At 43.1% G+C, this 25,267-nt stretch overlaps 1 protein-coding gene across 5 annotated transcripts in view; it reads right to left on the bottom strand.

Moving 5' to 3' along the window:
• The window catches only part of LOC118366857 (mitogen-activated protein kinase kinase kinase kinase 4-like), a 101,635-nt gene that overhangs the window by 45,316 nt on the left and 31,052 nt on the right, over positions 1 to 25,267 (bottom strand). For all 5 annotated transcript variants that reach the window (XM_052493497.1, XM_035749627.2, XM_035749630.2 and 2 more), the window contains exon 3: positions 4,462 to 4,518. In XM_052493497.1, the coding sequence (XP_052349457.1) occupies positions 4,462 to 4,518 (57 nt within the window). The remainder of the gene's footprint in view (positions 1 to 4,461; positions 4,519 to 25,267) is intronic.

Below are 25,267 nucleotides of genomic sequence, written 5' to 3'. Positions count from 1 at the left end.
GGAGAGACAAAGGTCGAAAGCCATGCGTCCTCCGAAACACAACCCAACCAAGCCGCACTGATTCTTAACACAGCGCACATCCAACCCGGAAGCCAGCCGCACCAATGTGTCAGAGGAAACACCGTGCACCTGGAGACCTGGTTAGCGTGCACTGTGCCCGGCCCGCAACAGGAGTCGCTAGTGCGCGATTAGACAAGGATATCCCTACCGGCAAAAACCTCCCTAACCCGGAAGACGCTATGCCAATTGTGCGTCGCCCCACGACCTCCCGGTCGCGGCCGGCTGCGAGAGAGCCTGGGCGCAAACCCAGAGTCTCTGGTGGAACAGCTAGCACTGCGATGCAGTACCCTAGACCACTGCGCCACCCGAGAGGCCCATCAAAATATATTTTATATTCTTCAAAGTAGCCAACCTTTGCCTTGATGACAGCTTGCACTCTCTTTGCATTCTCTTAACCAGCTTCATGAGGAATGCTTTTCTAACAGTCATAAAGGAGTTCCCACATATCATGAGCACTTGTTGGCTGTTTTTCCTTCCCTCTGCGGTCCAACTCATCCAAAACCATCCCAATTGGGTTGAGGTCGGGTGATTGCGGAGGCCAGGTCATCTGATGCAGAACTCTCATCATTCTCCTTGGTCAAATAGCTCTTACACATCCTGGAGGTGTGTTTAGTGTTGTTGTCCTGTGGAAAAACAAATGATAGTGGGACTAAGCGCAAACCAGATGGGAAGGCATATCGCTGCGGAATGCTGTGGTAGCCATGCTGGTTAAGTGTGACTTGAATTCTAAATAAATCACAGACAGTGTCACCAGCAAAGCACCTTCACACCTCCTCTTCCATGCTTCACGGTGGGAACCACACATGGAGATCATCTGTTCACCTACTCTGCGTCTCACAAAGACGCGGCGGTTGGAACCAAAAATATCAGATTTGGACTCAAAGGACATATTTCCACTGGTCTAATGTACATTGCTCGTGTTTCTTGTTCCAAGCAGGTGTCTTCTTATTATTGGTGTCCTTTAGTATTGGTTTCTTTACAGCAATTTGACCATGAACGCCTGATTCACTCAGTCTCCTCTGAACAGTTGATGTTGCAATGTGTCTGTTACTTGAACTCTGTGAAGCATTTATTTGGGCTGCAATCGGAGGTGCAGTTAACTCTAATGAAGTTATCCTAAATAGCAGAGGTAAATCTGGGTCTTCCTTTCCTGTGGCGATCCTCATGAGACCAGGTTTCATCATAGCGCTTAATGTTTTTTAAACTTTTTTAAACTTAAAAGTTTCTTGACATTTTCCATATTGACTGACCTTTATATCTTAAACTATTGATGGACTGTCATTTCTCTTAGCTTATTTGAACTGTTCTTGCCATAATATGGACTTGGTCTTTTACCAAATAGGGCTATCTTCTGTATACCACCCCTACCTTGTCACAACACAACTGATTGGCTCAAACACATTAAGAAGTAAAGAAATTCCTCAAATTAACTTTTAACAAGGCACACCTGTTCATTGAAATGCATTCCAGGTGACTACCTCGTGAAACTGGTTGAGAGAATGCCAAGAGTGTGCAAAGCTGCCAACAAGGCAAAGGGTGGCTACTTTGAAGAATCTCAAATAGAAAATATATTTTGATTTGTTTAACACTTTTTTGGTTACTACATGATTCCATATGGGTTATTTCATCGTGTTGATGTCTTCACTATTATTCTATATGTCGAAAATAGTAAAAATAAAGAAAAGGCCAGGAATGAGTAGGTATGTCCAAACCTTTCACTGGTATTGTACGTTGTCTGTCAAGGGTTATTTCTACTTGTTTTGTACACTAGGGGGCACTATATGTTGGGGTCATGGGTCACGTATATGGGTCTTTCTATAAATAATGGGGCCAATATGTGACATTGGGATAAACATTTCAAAATGGTTTGAAACAAAAATGTAAAAAGATTTTTATGCAGTTCCACATGTGTACTTAGAGGAAATTGTCCCATAACTCCACCTATACAACAACATAGACCTAGGACTATACATTATTTAAGCAGGGTTCATATAGACACTGGCAAGTCAAATTCTAGGACTTTCAGGGACTTTTTCATGCACTTAATTGTTATTTTCACTGACCTCAATGTTATACAACTGTATCATTTACATATGGCCTAATATTGAATCCCCCACCTTCCCCCAAAAAGCATGCAATTTTTTTTAAATTACCACTTTAAGAATAATGCATTTTTTAGGCTTTGCCAATGCATTGATATTCAAAGTATTACATTAAAAAAAATGTGTGAGAACAATATGGACATTGCCTGACTAAATAGATTGGATGTATGCATGGCGATTTTTCTGTAGCCCAGTTGCCGACGCAGGTACACATAATAAACCCATGAATAATGGTAGCATTAATCTCACTATTTGAATCTCACCATTGTTGTTTTTATATTGAGAAAGTGTCCAAAAACCAGGTTTCTTTTTTAATGAAAGGATTTGAATGGTAAAGCCAAGTTTAAGCAAGCAGATGTCATCCTCATAATAAACGCACATGATTTAACCGAAACAGAGAACTGCGACACGCTTGAAGCGGCAGGAAACAACCGAAAGTGGCCACATCTCTCACAACAACTGACACAAAATGTAATCACGGATAATTATAAAGAGAGCAGGAGGACTTATCAAGCACCAACATGAGGAAATGTCAAATGTTCAAGGTAGGCCTATTCCAGTACTTTCTGAGCTCCAAATTCAAGTTCAAGTGTCATTCGGAAAATTCCTTCCTGGATCAGATGACCATATGTGAAAACATTACAACGTAACTAAATCAGTTGGACACCAAATGCGCATCCAACAAGTATTATGCAAGGTAAGGTGAACTCTTTCGGTTTGAAGCATGCGATTTTTCAATCGCAAACATCATTTTGGATTTGTGTGCCCATGAAAACAGTTTTCACCCCGTAACATAAGACACAAAATGTTACGGAGTTAGATTTCTGAGATCTCTATACAAAAAAAACTGTCCAACAGCTAGATCCAGGATTCTTACAGGATTTAAGTTTAAATGTCGAATTTAACTGATTAATGCTTAATATATGATATAACGACAACTTACACTGCCATTCATGCAAGGACAGAAAATTCATATTTGTCACACGATTGTTGGACAAATCCAGACACCAACCATAATAAACAGGTTAAACATAGGTTTTAAATCAACTCGTGAAATGTATTGAATATAGCTATGACTCCCCCCCCTTATCTTAATGTAATGACATGGGAAAAAAAATTGCTGATTATTATCAATGACTTATCAACAGCTGTAAAAAGTTGTCCAGTGTAGGAAATCCTCACAGGTACCCTAGTTTGTAGCAAGACCCATATAGGTAGCAGAGGAAGGGCTTTTTTTCACCAATGCGAATGGTTCTTTCTGTTGCCTGTGGCTTTTCAAAAGGATCACACACACACACACACACACACACACACACACACACACACACACACACACACACACACACACACACACACACACACACACACACACACACACACACACACACACACACACACACACACACACACACACACACACACACACACACACACACACACACACAGATCTAAAGGATGTCACGCTGCTTGCTTATCAAGTACAACTTCCTCCCGATTCAGTCCATACCTGGCACGAACTCCAGACCTCTGTCTTGCTAGCAGAAGTGACCAATCTCCTGAAGTGTCTTACCAGTCAGCACCACATGAAAAGCTAGCGATTCACTCCATCCAGCTCCAAACACAAACTCAGCTTTGTAGCATGAAGAGGAAAAATACTACGGAGGTTGAAGCCCTACATTCATATAAGCCTGATATTATAGCTATTTTAGGAGGGAAAATATTGACTAGGGGAATTGAGGAAAGGAGAGAGGGCAAGAGGTTAATCTTGGCAACTACTACTGTCCATCTATTTGTGTTTTGGTTATATTTAAAACATATCTAGGGCCTCAGATGCAATAAAAATCGACTTTGGGTATGTCACAAATCTACATGGGCTATAATGTGGGTGGCTATAGAGTATCAAACAATGATCAAACATAGCTGGAACCGTGAGTCAAGTACTATTCTGTGATCCCAGCTTCTTCTTTGGTCTTGAAACCAGGTCTGACATGAGTAAAATTACATCCATCTGGTTCTTAAAAAGGAAATGTTCCTCTGGGGAGCCTATTGGAGGGAATATAAAGTCTAGAATAAGTCCAAGGAAGGATTAGACAGTGATGTCATAAATCACTGGATTATTCAGGAAGTAGTAGCATATGAGCACTGGGAACCAACATGGAACTCCTAATGAATGGAAGTGAATATGTGGGAGACAAAGGACTACCAAGTAAAGGTGTGGAGACTGCCAAGTGAAACTGTCAGTCTAACCAGCGCTCTGTTATATCACAAACAAAACTCTCCCAATCGAGCGAAGGCTTACCTCTGTGACATCCATGACCTTGATGGCCGCCAGTTGTCCTGTCTTGACATGTCGGCCCTGCAGAGACAGACAGAGAAAGAGACACAAAGACAGAGAGAGAGACCGGGAGAGAGACAGAGAGTGAGATGAGTGAACAACATTTCAGCCCTGATATGCAACGTATCCAAGTGACATAGTTTCAGTCAGAAAGAGCTTGAGCGCTTCATTCCTAACCATGACTGGACACTTCACATGACAATCATGGAAACTATAACGGCAGATATCAGGTACGTAAGTAACAGCCCTGTCCATCTTTACGACCCCATGCTAGTCTTTAGTTACCTCCAGAATGTAAATCATTCTAACCATTGCAATCTTCAATTACATCATATTTTCTGTTAACAGAGGAAGTAGTGGAATAGTAAGGGAGGGGGTTAATGAGGGGGTCACAGGGCTTTGCTGGACTGACTGGGAGCACAAGCAGACAAGAAGGATGACTAGAGCAAAGAAAGACATGGGTTCACAACCTTAATAAAAAACCTGCTTGCAAATCAGAATCAAATGCTGAACAGAATACAGTAAGCTAGATATAAGAGAGAGAGATGGAGAATGAAAAGACAGAGAATCCCAGAGTCATGACAGTTGTATGGGCATATGTCAGTGCTGAGTTTGGGGGTCTGTTTCCCAGCGCCAGTCTGCTTAGTCTTTTCAGTGCCCTGCATGGAACAGTCACCATGACAACGTGTCCTACCACGTTTTTAACGATAGGGATGAGAGAAGGATGAAGGAAAGAAGGAGAGGAGTGACAGGTATAGTGTGTGTGTGTCCCTATCCTCAGCACTTGGCAACCCTGCCTGAGTTGAAATGTGTATTTAAAATGACTCAGGCACTGACAAAGACACCCCACTGAGGGCAGGGAACTCAACCAGGCAGCAGCAACACAGGACCGCACAGCACCCCAAGAGGACACTGCCAGCTACCAGACAGACTTTAACACTCCACCCTTGGCTGCCAGGGATACACCAGACCAGAAATCTCAGCAAGGCCCCATAAATGAACTGCACACTCACAAACCCTCACACCCCCCAATCAAACAGAACTGGACTGCCTATTTGCCTGTTTAATGCCAGGCAGGGCGTAGGGCAGCTGTGGTCCTGAGGGATTCTGTCTGGGAGAGGGGGTAATCTAATCTGGTGATCTGTCTAATGACTGTGGGGATTAAAGAATGTCTCACCAGTCCACATTCACACACAAACACACATAGGTACAACACAAGAGCAGCCTGTAAGCATAACAGGAAAAGTCCCATCACAGTTACATAGCGGTACCTAGATAAAACTAAATTGCAGGTTTATAATTCCTATACTATTCATATGATGTTCATGCCTTGAAATGGTATTTCAACAATAATGCAGAATGGTCATCTAACAGCAATGTTATTACCTTGATGAAACCATCACAGTTAGGGATGCACAATATATCGGTGAACATATCGGAATCGGCCGATATTAGCTAAAAATGCCAACATTGTTATCGGCCAGAAGTCTAGTTTAACGCTGATGTGCAAAACCAATGTCAAAACTGATGTGCATACCTATATAACGTAGGTACATGACGTAATGACGCCACGTAAAATGTTGCACTGCACTTGCAACACAGCATTTCTAAACTAGCCCACAATGTCTGCTGTGTGGATCGAGCAGTCAACAAGTCGAGCAGTCATTTGAAAGAGTAAGAAAATTTAATCGAGACAACTCAAAGGCGAAATCCATTAACGCCAAGATAATGGAATTCATTGCCCTTGACAATCAACCGTTCTCTGTCGTGGGTGATGTTGGCTTTCGCGACTGGTCGAGCACCGGTACACACTAACGTTACCAAGATGTTGTTCAGATGATCAGTAGCACTGTCAAAGCTGAGCAAAAAAGTCTGCAAACAAGCAAACATCGGCCACGAATGTTGGTAATAAAGCATTATTTGTTTGACCGCAACTTCTGGGGTAGCTAGCTAGCTTTAGCTTGGTACCTAAAGCACCAATTACAACCAGCCTGAAAACAGTAGAAACTGCAGTCATTTTCACTATTCTTAGCAATGATATAGGAATCCTTGTGAATAAGTATTAGCTAGGTAGACACCTGTTCGCCTATTGAAATTGAACTTCAGTTCATGAAAATAAATAGCAGCCAGCTACTTAACCCTGTTGCCCAAAACGAACGTTATAAGCAGCCAGCTAGCTTCATCTGGCTAGTGAGACTCGACCAGACCGGGTTATGTGTTGTGAAGCTAGCCACAATAAGGATTAGGCACAATACTGGAATTTGCGGTTTGCCTTCAAAATAAAAAGTACCTCCTTGAAAGTGATGCAGAAGGTTACAATTGGTGGACTCATGCCATATTTAGACGAGATAATGTTAAACAAGGTTGAAATGTGAAGCAATGAAATGGGGTATCAGTCTACTCTGTGACACCCACAGAACACAACTGTGAAGAGTTTACGCAAATATTAGCATTGTAGCTCTTTTCGCGGGACTGTGACTGTGTGAAATCACCTCCCCAGTCAGCTTATTGTGTGTATTGACATTCATATTGTACTGTACAGCTTTACCTAAGGATTGGAGATCAATGAAATGGGGTAACAGTCTACTCAAGAGTTATCAGACTCCAAAACATCCACGCGGCATTGTTTTTTCTCTGGATAGTGTTCAATACACATAGGTTGACAATAAATGTGGCTCAATTCACAGTTGTTTCAAAGTCCCGCAATAAGAGCTACAATACTAATGTTCTCTGGGTGTAGACTCATACCCCATATCATTGATCCACAATCCATAGGTAAGGATGTACGGTGAAATACGTATGCCCCCAATGCAATTGTAAAGTATAATACATCCAGTGTGATTTCAACAGATTTGTCAAATTAACAAATTATTGTCTTTTGTTGATTTTATATAACATTCCAACCTCATTTATCATGATCTATTAAACTATGGCATAATTATACTATTTGTATCGCTGTCAATGACATACTTTTGTTTTGAAGGCTAACCGCAAAGTCCACTGTTGTGGCTAATCCTTATTGTGGCTAGCTTCACATAGATGTGTCCGACCACCATTATCAAATAAGAACTGTCTTATAAATTAGGGTTATTTTAGACGTTGACACCTAGCTATATAGTTAGCTAGCTAACTATAGCTACTGAAACAGATGTCGTTTTGCTATGTTTTTGGGGAGGAACATTGTTTTCATCCATGAGCTAGCTAGCTTTTTTATGACCAGCACTGTAGGTGTGCGAGACAACTTTACCAGCACCATAGCATACGTATCGATGAATCGTTGTGACATGAAGTACAAGTGATATTGTAATCAATGTGTAATAACTACGTAAAAAATGTATGAACGCATTAAATTATTATGGAACATGCAGTCATATTCAGGTCCTGATTGGTCAATAAGCGTAAATGACTGAACAAATTAACAACGAAACAGCACAACAAGTAAGTGAAAGAAATAGGTTTTATTGTATTTTACTGGTAATGGGGACATACGTAAATGCCAACAAAATAACTTTAGTCAGTATGTGTGTGTGTAACCTTTATTTAACTAGGAACGTCAGTTAAGAACAAATACTTCTTTAACAATGACGGCCTACCCCGGCCAAACCCGGACAATGCTGGGCCAATTGTGCGCAGCCCTATGGGACTCCCAATCACGGCTGGATGTGATACAGCCTGGATTTGAACCAGGGACTGTAGTGACGCCTCTTGTACTGAGATGCAGTGCCTTAGACAGCTGCGTCCATGTGTGTGTGTTAATTATTTAACTGTACTAGAATGCTTAAAAGTCCGCTAAAATTGTAAATATTGGTTATCGGTATTGTTTTTTTTTTTGGCAAGGAAAATATCGGATATCGGTATCGGACAAAAATGTCATATCGGTGCATCACTAAATCACAGTGTGTGAAGGGTTGGCTGAAGACCAGTAAATGGCTTCTATCAATCACTTCTATCACTCTTAACAGCGTGCTGTGTTGCTTTCTGGGGACTGTAATGGACACACACCTGTGTGTATGTCAAGGGGTAATGGATGACTCAGCAGAGCTGGTGTAATGGCCACACATGCTGGAAGAAGATGGATGCTGCCGTTTAATGGAACCTGATAGAGGTTGACCACTGGGCCCGTTCACTCTGGGCAAACACCATACACTCAGACACACACGTACAACAGATGAAGCACACACTCACAGTATGTGCATAAAGACATACACAATAAATATCCAGTGCTTATTGCCTAATCAGTCTAGACTTATTTCCTCACTTTGAGAATTTGTAGAACACATTTTCTCCATTTTTAGCAATTTCAAGTACATGAGTGTGTGAGAGAGACGTGGGCGTGCAGAGGTGGCGTGGGAGAAGAAGGAGATATGGGGAGTAAGAGGGAGCAAAGAAAGAAAGAGGCTGAGGGCCAAGTATTTCTGCGGATCTTAGCGGTTATCCAGATTCTCACACACACACACACACACACACACACACACACACACACACACACACACACACACACACACACACACACACACACACACACACACACACACACACACACACAGCCTGAGGGTGACTCGGTGCATATGGTAAGGAGGGTTGGTATAGGTGCCCCTGACTGGAGATCAGAATTCATCACTACATGTCATGATGTCAGTGTCAGCCTTTGGGTTGTCTCAATGAGTTGTCTCTCATTCACTCTCTTTTACTCCATCCCTCCATCGTGAGGTTTGTTTCAGACCTCTTTGAAGTTAAATAACCCACAAGTGATTGGCACCCAACCATTTCACTCTCAGAGCTGTGTATGTGCTTGCATGTGTGCGTTTGTGGAAGTGTGTGTGTGTAGGAGTGTGTGTGTGTGTAGGAGTGTGTGTGTGTGTGTGTGTGTGTGTGTGTGTGTGTGTGTGTGTGTGTGTGTGTGTGTGTGTGTGTGTGTGTGTGTGTGTGTGTGTGTGTGTGTGTGTGTGTGTGTGTTTAGGAGTATGTGTGTGTGTGTGTTCTCTCCAAGGTGAGAGAGGTGATATCGGCAGCACCCAGACCAATCACAGGAGGCCCACTCCCCTATGACATCATCTGCTCAGGTTCCTCTACTCCACAGACATACAGCCTTGTGTCTGCCCTCTATCTGCCTAACACACGCAGGTGCACACACAAACAGGCGCGTGCACACACACACAAAGGACAATAATAACCCAGCCGTCTGAGTATTCACTTCCCCATCTGCATCTAGTCACAGTCAAATATAGTAAGTATATAAAATCAAATATAACAGATGGGCTTCTGCAGTGTTTCCCCCAGGATTGTTTTCAGCAGTGGTGGCAAAATTATGTTGACAACATCGGAAATATAACTGATTCAAGACACTGAACTGTAGGGAGATGATAAGGAACACACAGTGGTTGTGCAATCCTGGCTCTCATTCGCACCACCACTGCTCACTCTGTTTGCTAAAGATATAGGTTGTAAATTGTCACTCTGATCTTAAAGGGATGGGCTTAACTGCTTAATCTTGCACTGTTTTCTACTTACCAGCCGCTGCTCAATTCATATCGGGGAAACACTGGCTTCTGACATTAGAGACAACAAAAAAAATCCAACGTCTCAGTTGACTGGAAGACCTGCATCTTTGACCACAAGCAGATCATTTTGGAGTGACTTCCTCCATAACAGTCTCGAAGGTCTCTTTTCCTTCAGCCTTCTTACCCCTTCACCTATCAGTAATCACCAAGGGAAGGAGATGTGGTAATGAAGCCTTCTAGGACTATGGGGACCAGTTCATAAGATAATACTTATGAGAATCTGACCTCTGCCCTCTGACCCCAGCACACAGGGGGTTCATCTGAAGTCCTCATTAAAGGACCAGAGCACAATTTGGCTTCCTGTCTGGTCAACCTCCCAAACCAAAACCCAACCCCCATCCCCAACTATCTTACCTCACCTCTTGTTCTACAAATAGCAACAAATAGAGGAACATGAATTATGCTGATATGCAGTAAATAATCGTGACAGTCCAGGACTGACTGGGACTAGTTAGTACAGATGCTGTGAGAGGAGGACCTATGAGTGTTCTGTGAGACTATTTTTGATTTCTATTGTTGTGTTTGACTGGAGGCAGAGATGGGGGATGGGAGGGGTGTTTGTTCTGACTGTGAGCAGTAAAGAGGGGGGCAGCAGTGTGTCTTCACCAGAGTAGAGGAAAGGGACAGTTAAGGTGAACAAATGGAAAATAAGTGTAGTCATATTGGCAATGATGACAGTGCAGCTACTGATGACGACGATAGTGATGTTAAATGTCATGGATGCAATGATATCAGTAATGGTGATGACAAGTAGCATTAATGTGTCAGTCTGTTGTTTATGTAGTAGCCAATAGAAAGTGCCCATTCGGGTTGGAGTGGAACTACAAGAAACACACAGAAACCAACACACAATAGGAGGAAATCAATACAAACAAAGAACGCAACAGAACACAAGCAGTGCTATCAAGTACAGAACACACCAAACTAGAAAACTGAAAAAGAGTTCAAAGTTGAAAAAGTATTAGAGCATTGGAAGTGTGTTGTTCAGCGTCTCGTGACTGAGGAAGATGAAAGCAAGATTAGACGTAGCCCAGAGAGCCACTTCCCTCAGGAAATACCAGGGGAGTATAGTCATCCTGGACCAACACACACACACACACACACACACACACACACACACACACACACACACACACACACACACACACACACACACACACACACACACACACACACACACACACACACACACACACACACACACACACACACACACACACACACGTGAAGGCTCTCGAACACGTATACATTAATATTTTTCTGTGTATATCAATAAGCCAATGCAAACATAAAAAATAAAAATAAATTATCATAAATTATGTTTAGTTTTAGTTAATTTATTCTAAACAAAAAATGTAATGGTGTTAAGCTTTTTTTTCTAATGGGGTTTTTGAACTTCTGAATCTGGCAGGTAAATGCTGCCAGTAGATGCCGGTGTTTCAAATATGCCTAGCAAGTGCATCAGTATCACTTGGTATCAGTAGCTAATAGGTAAGAAAATCTGAGGGCAAGCACAGAGTGTGACTGGGACAAGCTGGAGCAGCTTGTGAAGTTGCTGGAGTCGTTTGCAATCCACACCAACCAACTTCAAACTGACACCCAGTTGCGGTGCCTTGCCTTCTCAACCTTGAGACACACTTGCAGTCAACTACTGTTGTAAAACAGTTGGCACAGGTCCTCCTGAAGTCACTGTTCGAGTGCTTTGCATGCATACTGAATCATCTGGCAGCCAACTTCCATCCAAACCCTGCAGCAGCTTGCCTGATGGACACAAGTCTGTCTCAACAGAGATGGAGCCACTGATGAGGGAAGCAGAGTCTTTTGTACTTCAGCAAATTAGAGAGTACAGCAGTGGAGCAGCAGGACACCAGCAAGATGCCAGCACGTTGAATCCAGCAAGCATCTCGACCAGTTCTTGAGAAATATAGCTTAATCACATCGAAGATTGTGTCTGAGGTCACTGTCCAGCCAGGGGCTCAACCTGGCAGGGCATTAAGTGCCCCATGTGAGCTGCGGAAATACCTGGAAGATGTAAAGGGGGGGTATGTTTACAGAGTCACCGCTCCAGTTCTGCAAGGCAAGGATGGCTGTTTATCCAAAGTTGTGGCACTGGATCTGGTTTCTTCCCCTGCATCCTGAGCGTTCGTGGAGAGAATATTAAGCTTGACATCAGGCTTGGCATACCGAATGACCACCTCTATGGAACGCAGAGACTTCTTCAAGATAAACCAGAATATCTTGATTGGTTGAGGTACTTGATTCTTCTTACATCTACTACTAAAGTTAAAAAATCATTGGATTGGTGTAAACATGGGAAAGAGAGTTTCCTTTTTGCCATATTTCTTGCACCAGTCTAGGCGCTTATCCTATAATCCAAGTCATATTAGGATTGTTTAAAAACTTAAACTTAACCAAACCTATGCCCTGGACTTGGAGTCCTCGAGTGACCAAAAACCTAGACCCCTTTAGGGGTGCATGCACCTGGACCCCTTGTCCCATCCCCCAAGCGCAGAGGGTTGCAATAAAGGACCCCTTGTCCCAAAAGCTGGAGGCATAAACACACACACACACAAACTAAGAGCTAACTGTCCATGCAGCTTACTAAGACTGCCTCACACTATCTCAGAAAGTAAATCTCTAGCATTATTAGCCCCACAGCTTTAACATGCTATTGCATCTACAATAAGGCTTTATTGATCGAACCAATAATGCATGTCATGATACTTGTGTTAATTATGCTAATCATTGAGTTAGCAGAGACAACGATTCATCACAGGATGATTTTTGGAATGTGATGTTATAACCATCCCTGTACGAGCTACAGTGCGCGCGCACGCACGCACACACACACACACGCACACACACACACGCACACACACACACACACACACACACACACACACACACACACACACACACACACACACACACACACACACACACACACACACACACACACACACACACACACACACACACACACACACACACACACAGTGGGGTGACATACAGCAGCTACATACCACTCCAGCCCACTCCCAGAGACACACACACACACACACACACACACTAAGGGTGGAGATAAGAGACAAGAGGACCAGCGCAGAGGAGGAATTAATGTAGAAGCACTGCATTCCAGATAACAGAACCAAACCAATCTCTATTCTCTTCCACCATCCCCACAACCCTTTCTCACTGGGAAGCAGTGCTATGAATTAGCCCACCATATGGTATGGTTGCTTTTCTTAAATGTAGACATAAACTTATGTATGTATACATATACACAGTTGAAGTCAGATGTTTACATATACTTAGGTTGGAGTCATTAAAACTCATTTTTCAACCACTCCACAAATTTCTTGTTAACAAACTATAGTTTTGGCAAGTTAGGACATCTACTTTGTGCATGACACAAGTAATTTTTCCAACAATTGTTTACAGACAGATTATTTCACTTATAATTCACTGTATCACAATTCCAGTGGGTCAGAAGTTTACATACACTAAGTTGACTGTGCCTTTACACAGCTTGGAAAATTCCAGAAAATGATCTCATGGCTTTTGAAGCTTCTGATAGGCTAATTGACATCATTTGAGTCAATTGGAGGTGTACCTGTGGATGTATTTCAAAGCATACCTTCAAACCCAGTGCATCTTTGCTTGACATCATGGGAAAATCAAAAGAAATCAGCCAAGACCTCAGAAAAAAAATTGTAGACCTCCACAAGTCTGGCTCATCCTTGAGAGCAATTTCCAGACGCCTGAATGTACCATGTTCATCTGTACAAACGGTATGCAAGTATAACTGGTACGCAAGTATAAACACCATGGGACCATGCAGCCGTCATACCGCTCAGGAAGGAGACACATTCTGTCTCCTAGAGATGAATGTAATTTGGTGCAAAAAGTGCAAATCAATCCCAGAACAACAGCAAAGGACCTTATGAAGATGCTCGAAGAATAAGTCAAAAGTAAAAGTAAAACGAGTGCTATATCGACAACCTGAAAGGCCGCTCAGCAAGGAAGAAGCCACTGCTCCAAAACCGCCATAAAAAGCCAGACTATGGTTTGCAACTGCACATGGGGACAAAGATCTTACTTTTTGGAGAAATGTCCTCTGGTCTGATGAAACAAAAATATAACTATTTAGCCAATCCTGCAATGCCAGACGTGTCCCCCTGCTTAAGCCAGTACATGTCCAGGCCCGTCTGGTATTTTTTAATATCAAGGAATATTTCACTTTCTCTGTTCATAGGAGTAACAACATGAATTTGAGCATGAGGCAGAAATAATGCAGTGCGACTCGAGTTTCGCCATCAGCTGGAAGACAGAGTCCCTTTTTGGTCAGTGTCAGTGGAGGAAAGGGAGAGTGGAGGGATGTTGACAGTTGGACCCTCAGTCTGCTGTTCTCCCTCCACTGAGACTGACCATCAGATGCAGGCACCATCAGCCCAGTAAAATTGAAATAAAAAGCGAATTATTTAAATGTATGCTCACTCAGCTGTGCCTCACAAGTAATACAACAACAGCTCTACCATCACATAGCCTACCTCAAATTCTGAAATATATATATTTTTAAACGACCTGAAGAACAATGAATTGGCACAGCAATTCAAGCAATATGCGCTGATAATGTATTGGGCCATAGCTTACTGCACAAACCTCACTGCTACAGTACTGTTTTAAATTGGTTAATGTTGCACAGGCTTACATTCATGTTAAAAAAAACAATCGGAGCGGTAGATCTCGGCTTGCATTTTGACTCAAAAAGTGATCTTGACTCAGAAAAGGTTGGTGAACACTGTTCTAGAGTTTTCTCTGTTAACACTATCAACATTTACCTTTACTGTAGCCACTTTCAACGCAACAAAACAAACTATGCAAAAGATTTTGTTGTAGGCAGAACGCATCGGAGTAGGATTCTATTGCATTGACACACACTACTCAGCCCGTACTCTACACAGACCGGTGTGGCATAAACAAATCAAAGCTGCAGTGGGCCTATATGGATCTGTGCCATTTACGTTGAACTGGACTGTGTTTACAGCATGAGCGGTTGAGTACATGCGCCTGTTCTGAGATCAAAACCGAGAGCTGCATGTAGCCACGTGTGCACATTTTGTTCATATCCTTTGCTAGTTAGTGAGTTATTAGCCCTGTTATAGATCATTTGTAGTCAGCAATAGGGGAGTGATTGCTTCCAACAAAAGCACAAAATGTGTACATTTCTAGACATCTTTGAAAAGAGAGTCAGGTAAAGAGCTTTTTTTTGTATTAAAGGGGCTGTGTTGTATTTTGAGACAGGCTTGAATAAGCTAAGTAGCCAATAGGCAGAGGGTAGCAAAATGTGTTTGATTCTCTGTAATAATGGTATGTGAATAATAATGCATTTTATTTTGTAAAGTGGTTTCTTGCGTCAAACAATACATAATTTTCAGTCACCTCCTTGCATAAAGAACTTAATGTCAAGCTCTGTATGTTTTTTTCAAAAGTCTCATGGAATGCAGGCCTTCATTGAACACCACACATTGGCTGCTACTGTAGGCTGAATGATAGAACAGCTTTTTCCATGTTAAAATGATATGGGATGCATTCATTCCATTATTTTTGAAGGTAGGCCACTATGGTAGGCCTACATTATGATCAAATAGCCACAGTAGCCTATATGGTCATTGTTAAAACTGTAACTTAAAGCAGGTACAGCCTCAGTGTTCACAGTAAATGGCGCTGGAAGTTGCACAGAATTTTCACAACATTCAAGTTTGCGCTCAGCAGACCTGAAATGAGCTCAGTATCGAAAAAATGTGAGGGAACATTGCTACACTGCTGGAGCTGGAAACACAAGCATTTCACTGCACCTGCGATAATATCTGCAAATCTGCGTATGTGACCAATTAATGTTGATTTGACTTGATTTATACACAAACACATGCAACCACCCTGCACTTTAGTGCAGCACCGGTCTATAAAGTCATGTAGAGTCATGTGCAAGAGACTCAGGGGATTACACCACTACCACTCTCCATTGAGGGAGATGGAGAGGTGTGTGGTGAACTGCTGAATGGCCCTGGTGATGAAAACAGGGATGTGGCGAAGCGAACGAATGCTGCTTTGAAATGGAGATGGTTAAAGAAAATGGTCTGAAATGAAGGCGGTTTTAGATGGAGAGATGCTGCTTGCTCTTCCAGCCACAGAGAGAGAGAGGTAGAAATGTGGAGGTTTGAGATGCAGAGAGTGATCTGGTCTGGTCTGCTGTGTCTTGGATGTTTGAACAGGGAGGTCTGTGTAAGTAGGCCAAGAAAACAGCCCTGCTCTGGGGGAGAGAGAGGCATGAGAGAGAGGCAAGGAGGGGTGTGGGAGTCCTCCAGGTCAATAATAAACCTCTATTGATCGTTGCAGTGCAGCTGCAACAAGCCAGGAGGAGTATCGGCTGGCCTGTAAACAGATAGAAATCTCTTAGTACTGCTGTTCCACTCCCACAGAGCGGCTGGGCTGCTGCTTCTGCTATTCAGGTAAGATCTGTGGAGTTAAAGAATGCAAAAGCATAACACTCTCAGACATACAATATCTATAATATGAGCTTTGGTGGGGATAGGTAGTGAGGAGATAAATAGACTATCTATTAGTTGAGGACAAAAATGCATGTTAATAAATCGCAAAAATTGACCAGAAAGAGGCATGGGAGGAGGTAGTGCATGCATGTGTGCATCGGTCTATGTATGGTGAAAGTGTGTGTTGCGCATGCTATCAGGTCAAGTACTAACTAGTAAGTAAGAAGTTCAATTCTGGGCAGTGGCACAACTTTCCATCACCCAAGGATGCTCAGCCCATTTTTAGATACACTGGGGTTTGAGTTACACACACTGACATGGATACGGGTTATAAGCGGTGACAGACCACAACATGAAAGGTGTTCCAAAATCAGCACTCTGGATAGTGTGAAGTAAATCATCCCGCTTCCACCAGACGTACCGCAGAGACACATTCTAAACACCTTCAAATCTAAACATAAGACCGTTTGGGGACAGGGAAATGGACATCCATTTTGCAGCAGCTTTAAATTATACTCTATAACGTAGTGAGTTTACAGACTGGCTGACTGTACATACAGCTCAAATGGCTGCTTTGGTTTCCAAAGGCATGACTGGTATCTTCGACCCAGTGAATATGTTGGGCCCAGAGGCCCTGGTTGCTGCTTTGCTTTCCTATTTGTACTGCCTAGAACCTTATAGGGAAGCATTGCTTCAACCATCTACCAGCCATCAGGAGCGAGAAGCTAGGAAAAGACTGCAGCTCCACAAAGACTGCAGCTCCACTATGCATTCCCTGCTCTATTGTGTGTTGCCTACAGACAGACAGACAGATACAGACACACACAGACAGAAAGAGGACCCCCCCCAATCATCCACCCATCCCCTCCTCACATTCCTCTTTTGAAGCAGGAGGATCACCAGTGAAAACAACCAAAAGGGTGGAGCTGGAGAGGCAGGGGCAGTGCTGCTCTCTCTCCCCCCCCCAGTCTCCCCCTGGGCCAGACCTGAGCCCTTGAATAAAGCCTGGTGAAGCCTTGAGCACACAGGAGGATTACCGCGCTGTCCAACACTATTATTCATGTTAATAAAGAGCGCTATCGTCTGGAGCGCCGCCTCACCCAGTCAGATCCACCTCGTCCAGAGAGAGAGAGACGGGGAATGTTTATGATTTTATTTCATAGACTCATTCAGAGAGTGTGGATCTGGGATGAGTGAATTATAGAGATAGGAATCAGAGAGAATTCATAAAACAAATGGACTCAAAGGAAAGCTTTCTTATATTAACACTGGGAAACAAAACAATGAAGATTTGGAGGCTGAGGAAGATGGCTACTAAAACGGCTGCTAGATGCAAATCAGATCCGTAGTCCAGAGTGCTTACTAATTACTGCAACAAACTGTCAAAGGAACAAATAGCGTTCCCAAACCACTATGGGCATCCAACTACTGTTCTACTAATCTACGACCTTTGACTCTATTCTCTATGCCCCAAATTAGAGTCTAGTTGGCATTCCTGTTATCCAATGCATGCATGGGTAGCCCAATACGGCGACCAGAGTATGGGGCAAGTAGGTGTGTCGAAAGGAGTGGGTGTATGGACAGTGAATTGGGCGGATTTGTTGCCACTTAAGACCGTTTTGCGTGGCTGATTGGGCTGCACAACGAGTCGATAAGTTTGAAGTGCTTCCTACTCGGTATCACAATCGTGTCACTGGCGTGGCCATTTTTTTCTCTTACATGATTTTATTTTTGAGTAGGATTTTTTTTTTTTTACCTTTATTTTACTAGGCAAGTCAGTTAAGAACAAATTCTTATTTTCAATGACGGCCTAGGAACAGTGGGTTAACTGCCTGTTCAGGGGCAGAACGACAGATTTGTACCTTGTCAGCTAGGGGATTGAACTTGCAATTGTTACTAGTCCAACGCTCTAACCACTAGGCTACGCTGCCGCCCCAGCAGCCTAGGATAGCAGCCTACGCAACAAATAACTAATATCGATAACTATCTAGATGTCACCTTGATGCATACATAGTCTACTACTCAATGGGGAGGGAATGAACGGCAACGGTATGGAAAGTAGCGACCTAGTAGCCAATATCAGGGTGACAGCTGCACAACCATACAACGCAAGTACACCCATTATCAACACTTTTAATCAAAAATAAACAATCGTCAGTTTTATAACTAAAATTCTACAATTATTAGTAAAACTAACAGTGAAATACGACTTAGACTCATCCTATGGCGTAAAAACAGAAGTCCTAACTCACGGTACGGTAGCTCAGCCCACTGCTTTCCTTTCGACACACCCACCCATACTCCGGTCGCCATATTGGGATGCAGATACCCCCTTCTCATCCAGTGAGGGGCAAACTATTATGGAGTCACTGGAGACGCCTATAGAAAGATTGTGTTCAACATTTACATCCTGTGCCAGGGAAAGGGTTATGATACAATAGTCTCAAAGAGCATGTTATCTCCTCCCATCCCATACTGCCCTCTGATCCAACATCAAACCAGATCAGCTGACCGTTTAAGTCACACTGGTAAACACAGTCAGGGTCAGTGAAGGGGCAGAGTATTTAGGTAAGAGGAAAGAGACAAAAAAAGGCAGAAAGGAGAAGACAGAAAGGGAGAAAAAGAGAGAATAGAGAGAGAGAAATTGAGAAAATAGAGAAAGGGAGAGAAATTGAGAGAATAGTGAAACCTGATTTTGCAATGGAATCTATAACCTTATGGGCCATAAACTGATTAATTTAAACCTGGAACCAATATTAAAGGCTAATCAGAGAGGAGAGGGCAGGTGAAAGCGCTAACTTGATTAGCGGGAGCTGTCTGTGTTAGCTATTAGCCCCTATGCCCTCAAACTGATGGGGAGTGCTAATGGCTGCGCTAGCCTAGCTCTTAGCAAATAAGAGGAGAAGCTAGGTCTGGCTTTCTGGTATGATTTATTCTCCAAGCTCTGACTTTATTATGCATTATTGCTATGAGAAGTGACAATTGCCCTCAACATCAGACGGGGGAACTGAATAAAACCAGACCATTATAAATAAGCTTAGAAATGCAAGACAACCCAGAACAAAAAATACCAGGCACGCAGGCAGGATGAACAGCTGACCACTATTGGCACACGCATGTAGTCAAACAGAGCTCTGTCAGACAACATACATGCATCAGTGTTGTTTCGTAATGGTTGCCTGTATGACTAGCTGGCTGCACTCTATCAGATAGAGCTTCTGTCCTTGAAATGGTTGATGTGTAAAATTCTTCTGATACTCCATTATCTGGTCATGCTAAAAGTGCTGTGAGTTTATCTGTTAGTTGATTGGTTGACTGGTGGTGATGTATTTCGGGTTGCTCAACAGTGCACTAGGTTAGTGGCTAGATGGCATTAAGACTAACCTACTAACCTAGTGCACTGTTGAGCAACCAGAAATACATCACCACCAGTCAACCAATCAACTAACAGATAAACTCACAGCACTGTTAGCATGACCAGATAATGGAGTATCAGAAGAATTTTACACATCAACCATTTCAAGGACAGAAGCCCCATCGGATAGAGTGCAGCCAGCTACTCATACAGGCAACCATTACGAAACAACACTGATGCATGTATGTTGTCTGACAGAGCTCTGTTTAACTACATGCGTGTGCCAATAGTGGTCAGCTGTTCATCCTGCCTGCCTGCCTGGTATTTTTTGTTTCTGTCTGTGAGAAGCCAATGGCCTAGTTTCTCTGACTGGGTTGTGAAGCAAGAAGAGCACTGCTACCAGTACTGGAGTTATGGGCGAGCCTTGGGGGGCCTGGCCTGCCCTACCATACCCTCCTTCGTCCAAATAAAATATTGAAATATTTTTCATTTATTTGACAGAGACACGTGTCGACAGAAAAACGCATCAATCTCAGATAAAGCATCAGAGCTAGCGAAACAGCACCCCCCTGTCTCAGTGTGTGTAGACCATGTCTACCATCTGATGTTCTCTGGAGTATGGCATGTCATATTCTTTTTGGCCAGACAGCATCAGATATATGGGTTACATATAGTAAGACAGAGGGGCGCTGTTTTGCTCGCTCGGATGCTTTCTCCAGATGTGATAGTTTTAGCAGAGGAGAAGAGGTGAAGCGAGAGGGCTCATTCTGCCAAAATATGTCCAGAATAAGCCTGCCTCTCTGCCTTTGGGACAACAACTCCCATTGTTAGGGAGTGGAGACATGAGCATCTCATCATTATATACAGATCTCTGGTTTCAGCCACTTGCGAATTGGAAAGGAAAGTTGGCAGGTGCATAGTGCACTGTTCGGATGCTGGCTAACCCTAAAGTAAATTGATGTTTTGCCAAAATTAAATCCTGTCTAAATAAAATAATTCAAAATACTTCACCAGAGAGCATGACTTAGCCACAGAGGATCATTAGCTGTTGATTGTAGATAGGCATAGGCCTATTTGGGGACGCCCACAATTTGGGCAGCGCGCATGACAATAGGCCTAGGTGATTATTGAGTTGCAGCTGTCAGTGAAAAGCATCTAAAATGTGTGAAGGTAATGTGTTGAGTATAATTTTAAATGTTGAGACAAGAAGAAGGGGTGTGGGTGTGTGGCTAAGATATGGCGAGTCTCTCTCCAGAATGCACTCAACTGTCTCCCTACAATCCCTGTGCATTCATTGTTTCATAGTGTTATCCGTTTGCCCTGATTCCTTTTTATCAACTCCCCATTACATATGTCACCAGTAGTAAACGTACCGTTAATCCCCATCGTTTGGTTACATACATTTCTGTTAATGTATGTATTAATGACAGTAATTTACTTTTTTCATTCTCGGAATGGAAACATTGTTCGCAGAGTTCACAACCTGCTACAGTTTGGGTTTATTTCATAGCCATCAATAACAAGTTTAGTAAATGTTATAATTGTCTTTTGTGTGGAGTGCTCCATGTGATCAATGAGCATGTATCAGGTTTCTCTGTCTTGATAATGTTGAGGGGGTGTGCACGCCTGAGCATGCATAGAAGTACCTGTCCTGCTGCTTGCAAATGTAGAAAAGTGCCCATTTGGGGAGGTCTATTGTCCCCCCTTTCATGAAAATGGGGAAGGGACTGTGGATCCATCTCCGTTCATACATTTATTTGTTTGTAGGTTAGTCACATGTGTTCAGTGATTGGGTCTCAGTGTAGGCAGCAGTCTCACTGAGTTAGTGATGACGATTTGACAGTTTGATAGCCATTTTTCAATCTCTCAGTCCCAGCCTTGATTCACCTGTACTGACCTCGCCTTCTGGATGATACCGGTGTGAATAGACAGTAGCTCGGGTTGTTGTTGTCCTTGTGATGCGTTGTGCAGACCGCACCACCCTCTGAAGAGCGTTGCGGTCGAGAGCGGTGCAGTTGCCGTACCAGGCTGTTATACACAATCTAGAGCATCCTGGCGGGCTGTATCTGTAAAAGTTTGTCAGGGTTTTGGGTAACGGGGATAATTTCTTCAGCCTCCTAACAGCGCCTTCTTCACCATACTGTCTGTGTGGATGGACCATTTCAGTTTGTCTGTGATGTGTACGCCCAGGAACTTAAAACATTCCACCTTCTCCACTGCTGTCCCTTCTATGTGAATAGAGGGTGCTCCCTCGGCTGTTTCCACGATCATCTCCTTTTTTTTTGTTGACGATGAGTGAGAGTTTGTTTTCCTGACCTCACATTCAGAGTGCCCTCACCTCCTCCCTGTAGGCTGTCTCGTGGTTCTTGGTGATCAAGCCCACTACTGTTGTGTCGTCTGCAAACTTGATGACTGAGTTGGGGGTGTGCATGGCTATGCAGTCGTGGGAGAACAGAGAGTAGAGGAGAGGGCTGAGCACACACCCTTGTGGGGCCCCAGTGTTGAGGGTCAGAGAGGTGGATATGTTGTTTCCTACCATCACCACCTGGGGGCGGCCAGTCAGAAAGTCCAGGACCCAGTTGAACAGGGAGGGGTTGAGACCCAGGGCCTCCAGCTTGATAATGAGCTTGGAGGGTACTATGGTGTTGAATGCTGAGCTGTAGACAATGAACAGCATTCTTACATACAGTTGAAGTCGGAAGTCTACATACACTTAGGTTGGAGTCATTAAAACTAATTTTTCAACCACTCACCCAAATTTCTTGTTAACAAATTATAGTTTTGGCAAGACGGTTAGGACATCTACTTTGTGCATGACACAAGTAATTTTTCCAACAATTGTTTACAGACACATTATCTCACTTATAATTCACTGTATCACAATTACAGTGGGTCAGAATTTTACTGTGCCTTTAAACAGCTTGGAAAATTCCATAAAATTAAGACATGGCTTTAAAAGCTTCTGATAGGCTTATTGACATAATTTGAATATATTGGAGGTGTACCTGTGGATGTATTTCAAGGCCTAGTTTCAAACTTGGGGCCTCTTTACTTGACATCATGGGAAAATCAAAAGAAATCGGCCAAGACCTCAGAAAAATAATTTTAGACCTCCAAACGTCTGGTTCATCCTTGGGAGCAATTTCCAAACGCCTGAAGGTACCACTTTCATCTGCACAAACAATAGTACGCAAGTATAAACACCACGGGACCATGCAGCCGTCATACCTCTCAGGAAGGAGACGCGTTCTGTCTCCTCTAGATGAACGTACTTTGGTGCGAAAAGTGAAAATCAATCCCAGAACAACAGCAAAGGCCCTTGGTGAAGATGCTGGAGGAAACAGGTACAAAAGTATCTATATCCACAGTAAAACGAGTCCTATTTCGACATAACCTGAAAAGCCGCTCAGCAAGGAAGAAGCCACTGCTCCAAAACCGCCATAAAAAAGCCAGACTACAGTTTGCAACTGCACATGGGGACAAATAAATGTCCTCTGGTCTGATGAAACAAAAATAAAACTGTTTGGCCATAATGACCATTGTTATGTTTGGAGGAAAAAGGGGGAGGCTTGCAAGCCAAAGAACACATCCCATCCGTGAAGCACAGGGGCGGCAGGATAATGTTGTGAGGGTGCTTTGCTGCAGGAGGGACTGGTGCATGTCACAAAATAAATTACATCATGAGGAAGGAAAATTATATGGATATATTGAAGCAACATCTCAAGACATCAGTTAAAGCTAAATTAAAGCTTGGTCGCAAATGGGTCTTCCAAATGGACAATGACCCCAAGCATACTTCCAAAGTTGTGGCAAAATGGCTTAAGGACAACAAAGTCAAGGTATTGGAGTGGCCATCACAAAGCCCTGACCTCAATCCTATTGAAAATGAATGGGCAGAACTGAAAAAGTGTGTGCGAGAAAGGAGGCCTACAAACCTGACTCAGTTACACCAGCTCTGTCAGGAGGAATGGGCCACAATTCACCAAACTTATTGTGGGAAGCTTGTGGAAGGCTACCTGAAACGTTTGACCAAAGTTAAACAATTTAAAGGCAATGCTACCAAATACTAATTGAGTGTATGTAAACCTCTGACCCACTGAGAATGTGATGAAAGAAATAAAAGCTGAAATAAATCATTCTCTCTACTATTATTCTGACATTTCACATTCTTAAAATAAAGTGGTGATCCTAACTGACCTAAGACAGGGATTTTTACAAGGATTAAATGTCAGGAATTGTGAAAAACTGAGTTTAAATGTATTTGGCTAAGGTGTATGTAAACTTCCGACTTAAAATGTAGGTATTATTTTTGTCCAGATGGGATAGGGCAGTGTGCAGTGTGATGAAGAGCCTCTCAAAGCACTTCATGATGACAGAAGTGAGTGCTATGGGGCGGTGGTCATTTAGTTCAGTTATCTTTGCCTTCTTGGGTACAGGAACAATGGTGGCCATCTTGAAGCATGTGGGGACAACAGACTGGGATAGGAAGCTATTAAATATGTCTGTAAACACACCGGCCAGCTGGTCTGCGCATGCTCTGAGAACGCGGGTAGGGATGCGATCTGGGCCAGCAGCCTTGTGATGATTAACAATTTTAAATGTTTTACTCACGTCAGCCACTGAGAAGGAGAGGGAGGACCGCAGTCTTTGTTAGCGATCCGCAACGTTGGCACTGTGTTATCCTCAAAACGGGCAAAGAAGGTGTTTAAGTTTGTCTGGAAGCGTGACGTCGGTATCCGTGACGTGGCTGTTTTTGTTTTGTAGTCCGTGATTTTCTGTAGACCCTGCCAGATACGTCTCTTGTCTGAGCCGTTGAATTGCGACTCCACCTTGTCCCTGTAATGGCATTTCACTCGTTTGATTACCTTGCGGAGCGAAACCATCCACGGTTTCTGGTTAGGTTTTAATGGGTGCGACGTCTCCAATGCACTTATTTATAAACGCATTCACGGAGTCAGCGTATAGGTCAATATTGTCCTCTGAGGCTGATCGGAACACATTCCAGTCCGTGTGATCAAAACAATCTTGGAGCGTGGCTTCCAACTGGTCAGACCAGCGTTGAATGGTTCTCGTCACTGGTACATCCTGTGAGTTTCTGCATATAAGCTGGGACGAGCAAGATTGCATCATGGTCGGCTTTGCCGAAGGGAGGGCGGGGGAGGGCTTCGTATGCATTGCGGTAGTTAGAGTAGCAATGGTCGAGAGTATTAGCCCTATGTGTCATGCAATCAATATGCTGACAAAATTTAGGTAGCATTGTTCTCAAATTTTTTGGTTAAAATACCCAGCAACAATAAATGCAG

The sequence above is a fragment of the Oncorhynchus keta genome, chromosome 34 (assembly GCF_023373465.1).
Source record: "Oncorhynchus keta strain PuntledgeMale-10-30-2019 chromosome 34, Oket_V2, whole genome shotgun sequence".
Lineage (NCBI taxonomy): Eukaryota > Metazoa > Chordata > Actinopteri > Salmoniformes > Salmonidae > Oncorhynchus > Oncorhynchus keta.
This window is presented reverse-complemented; position numbering and strand designations above follow the sequence as displayed.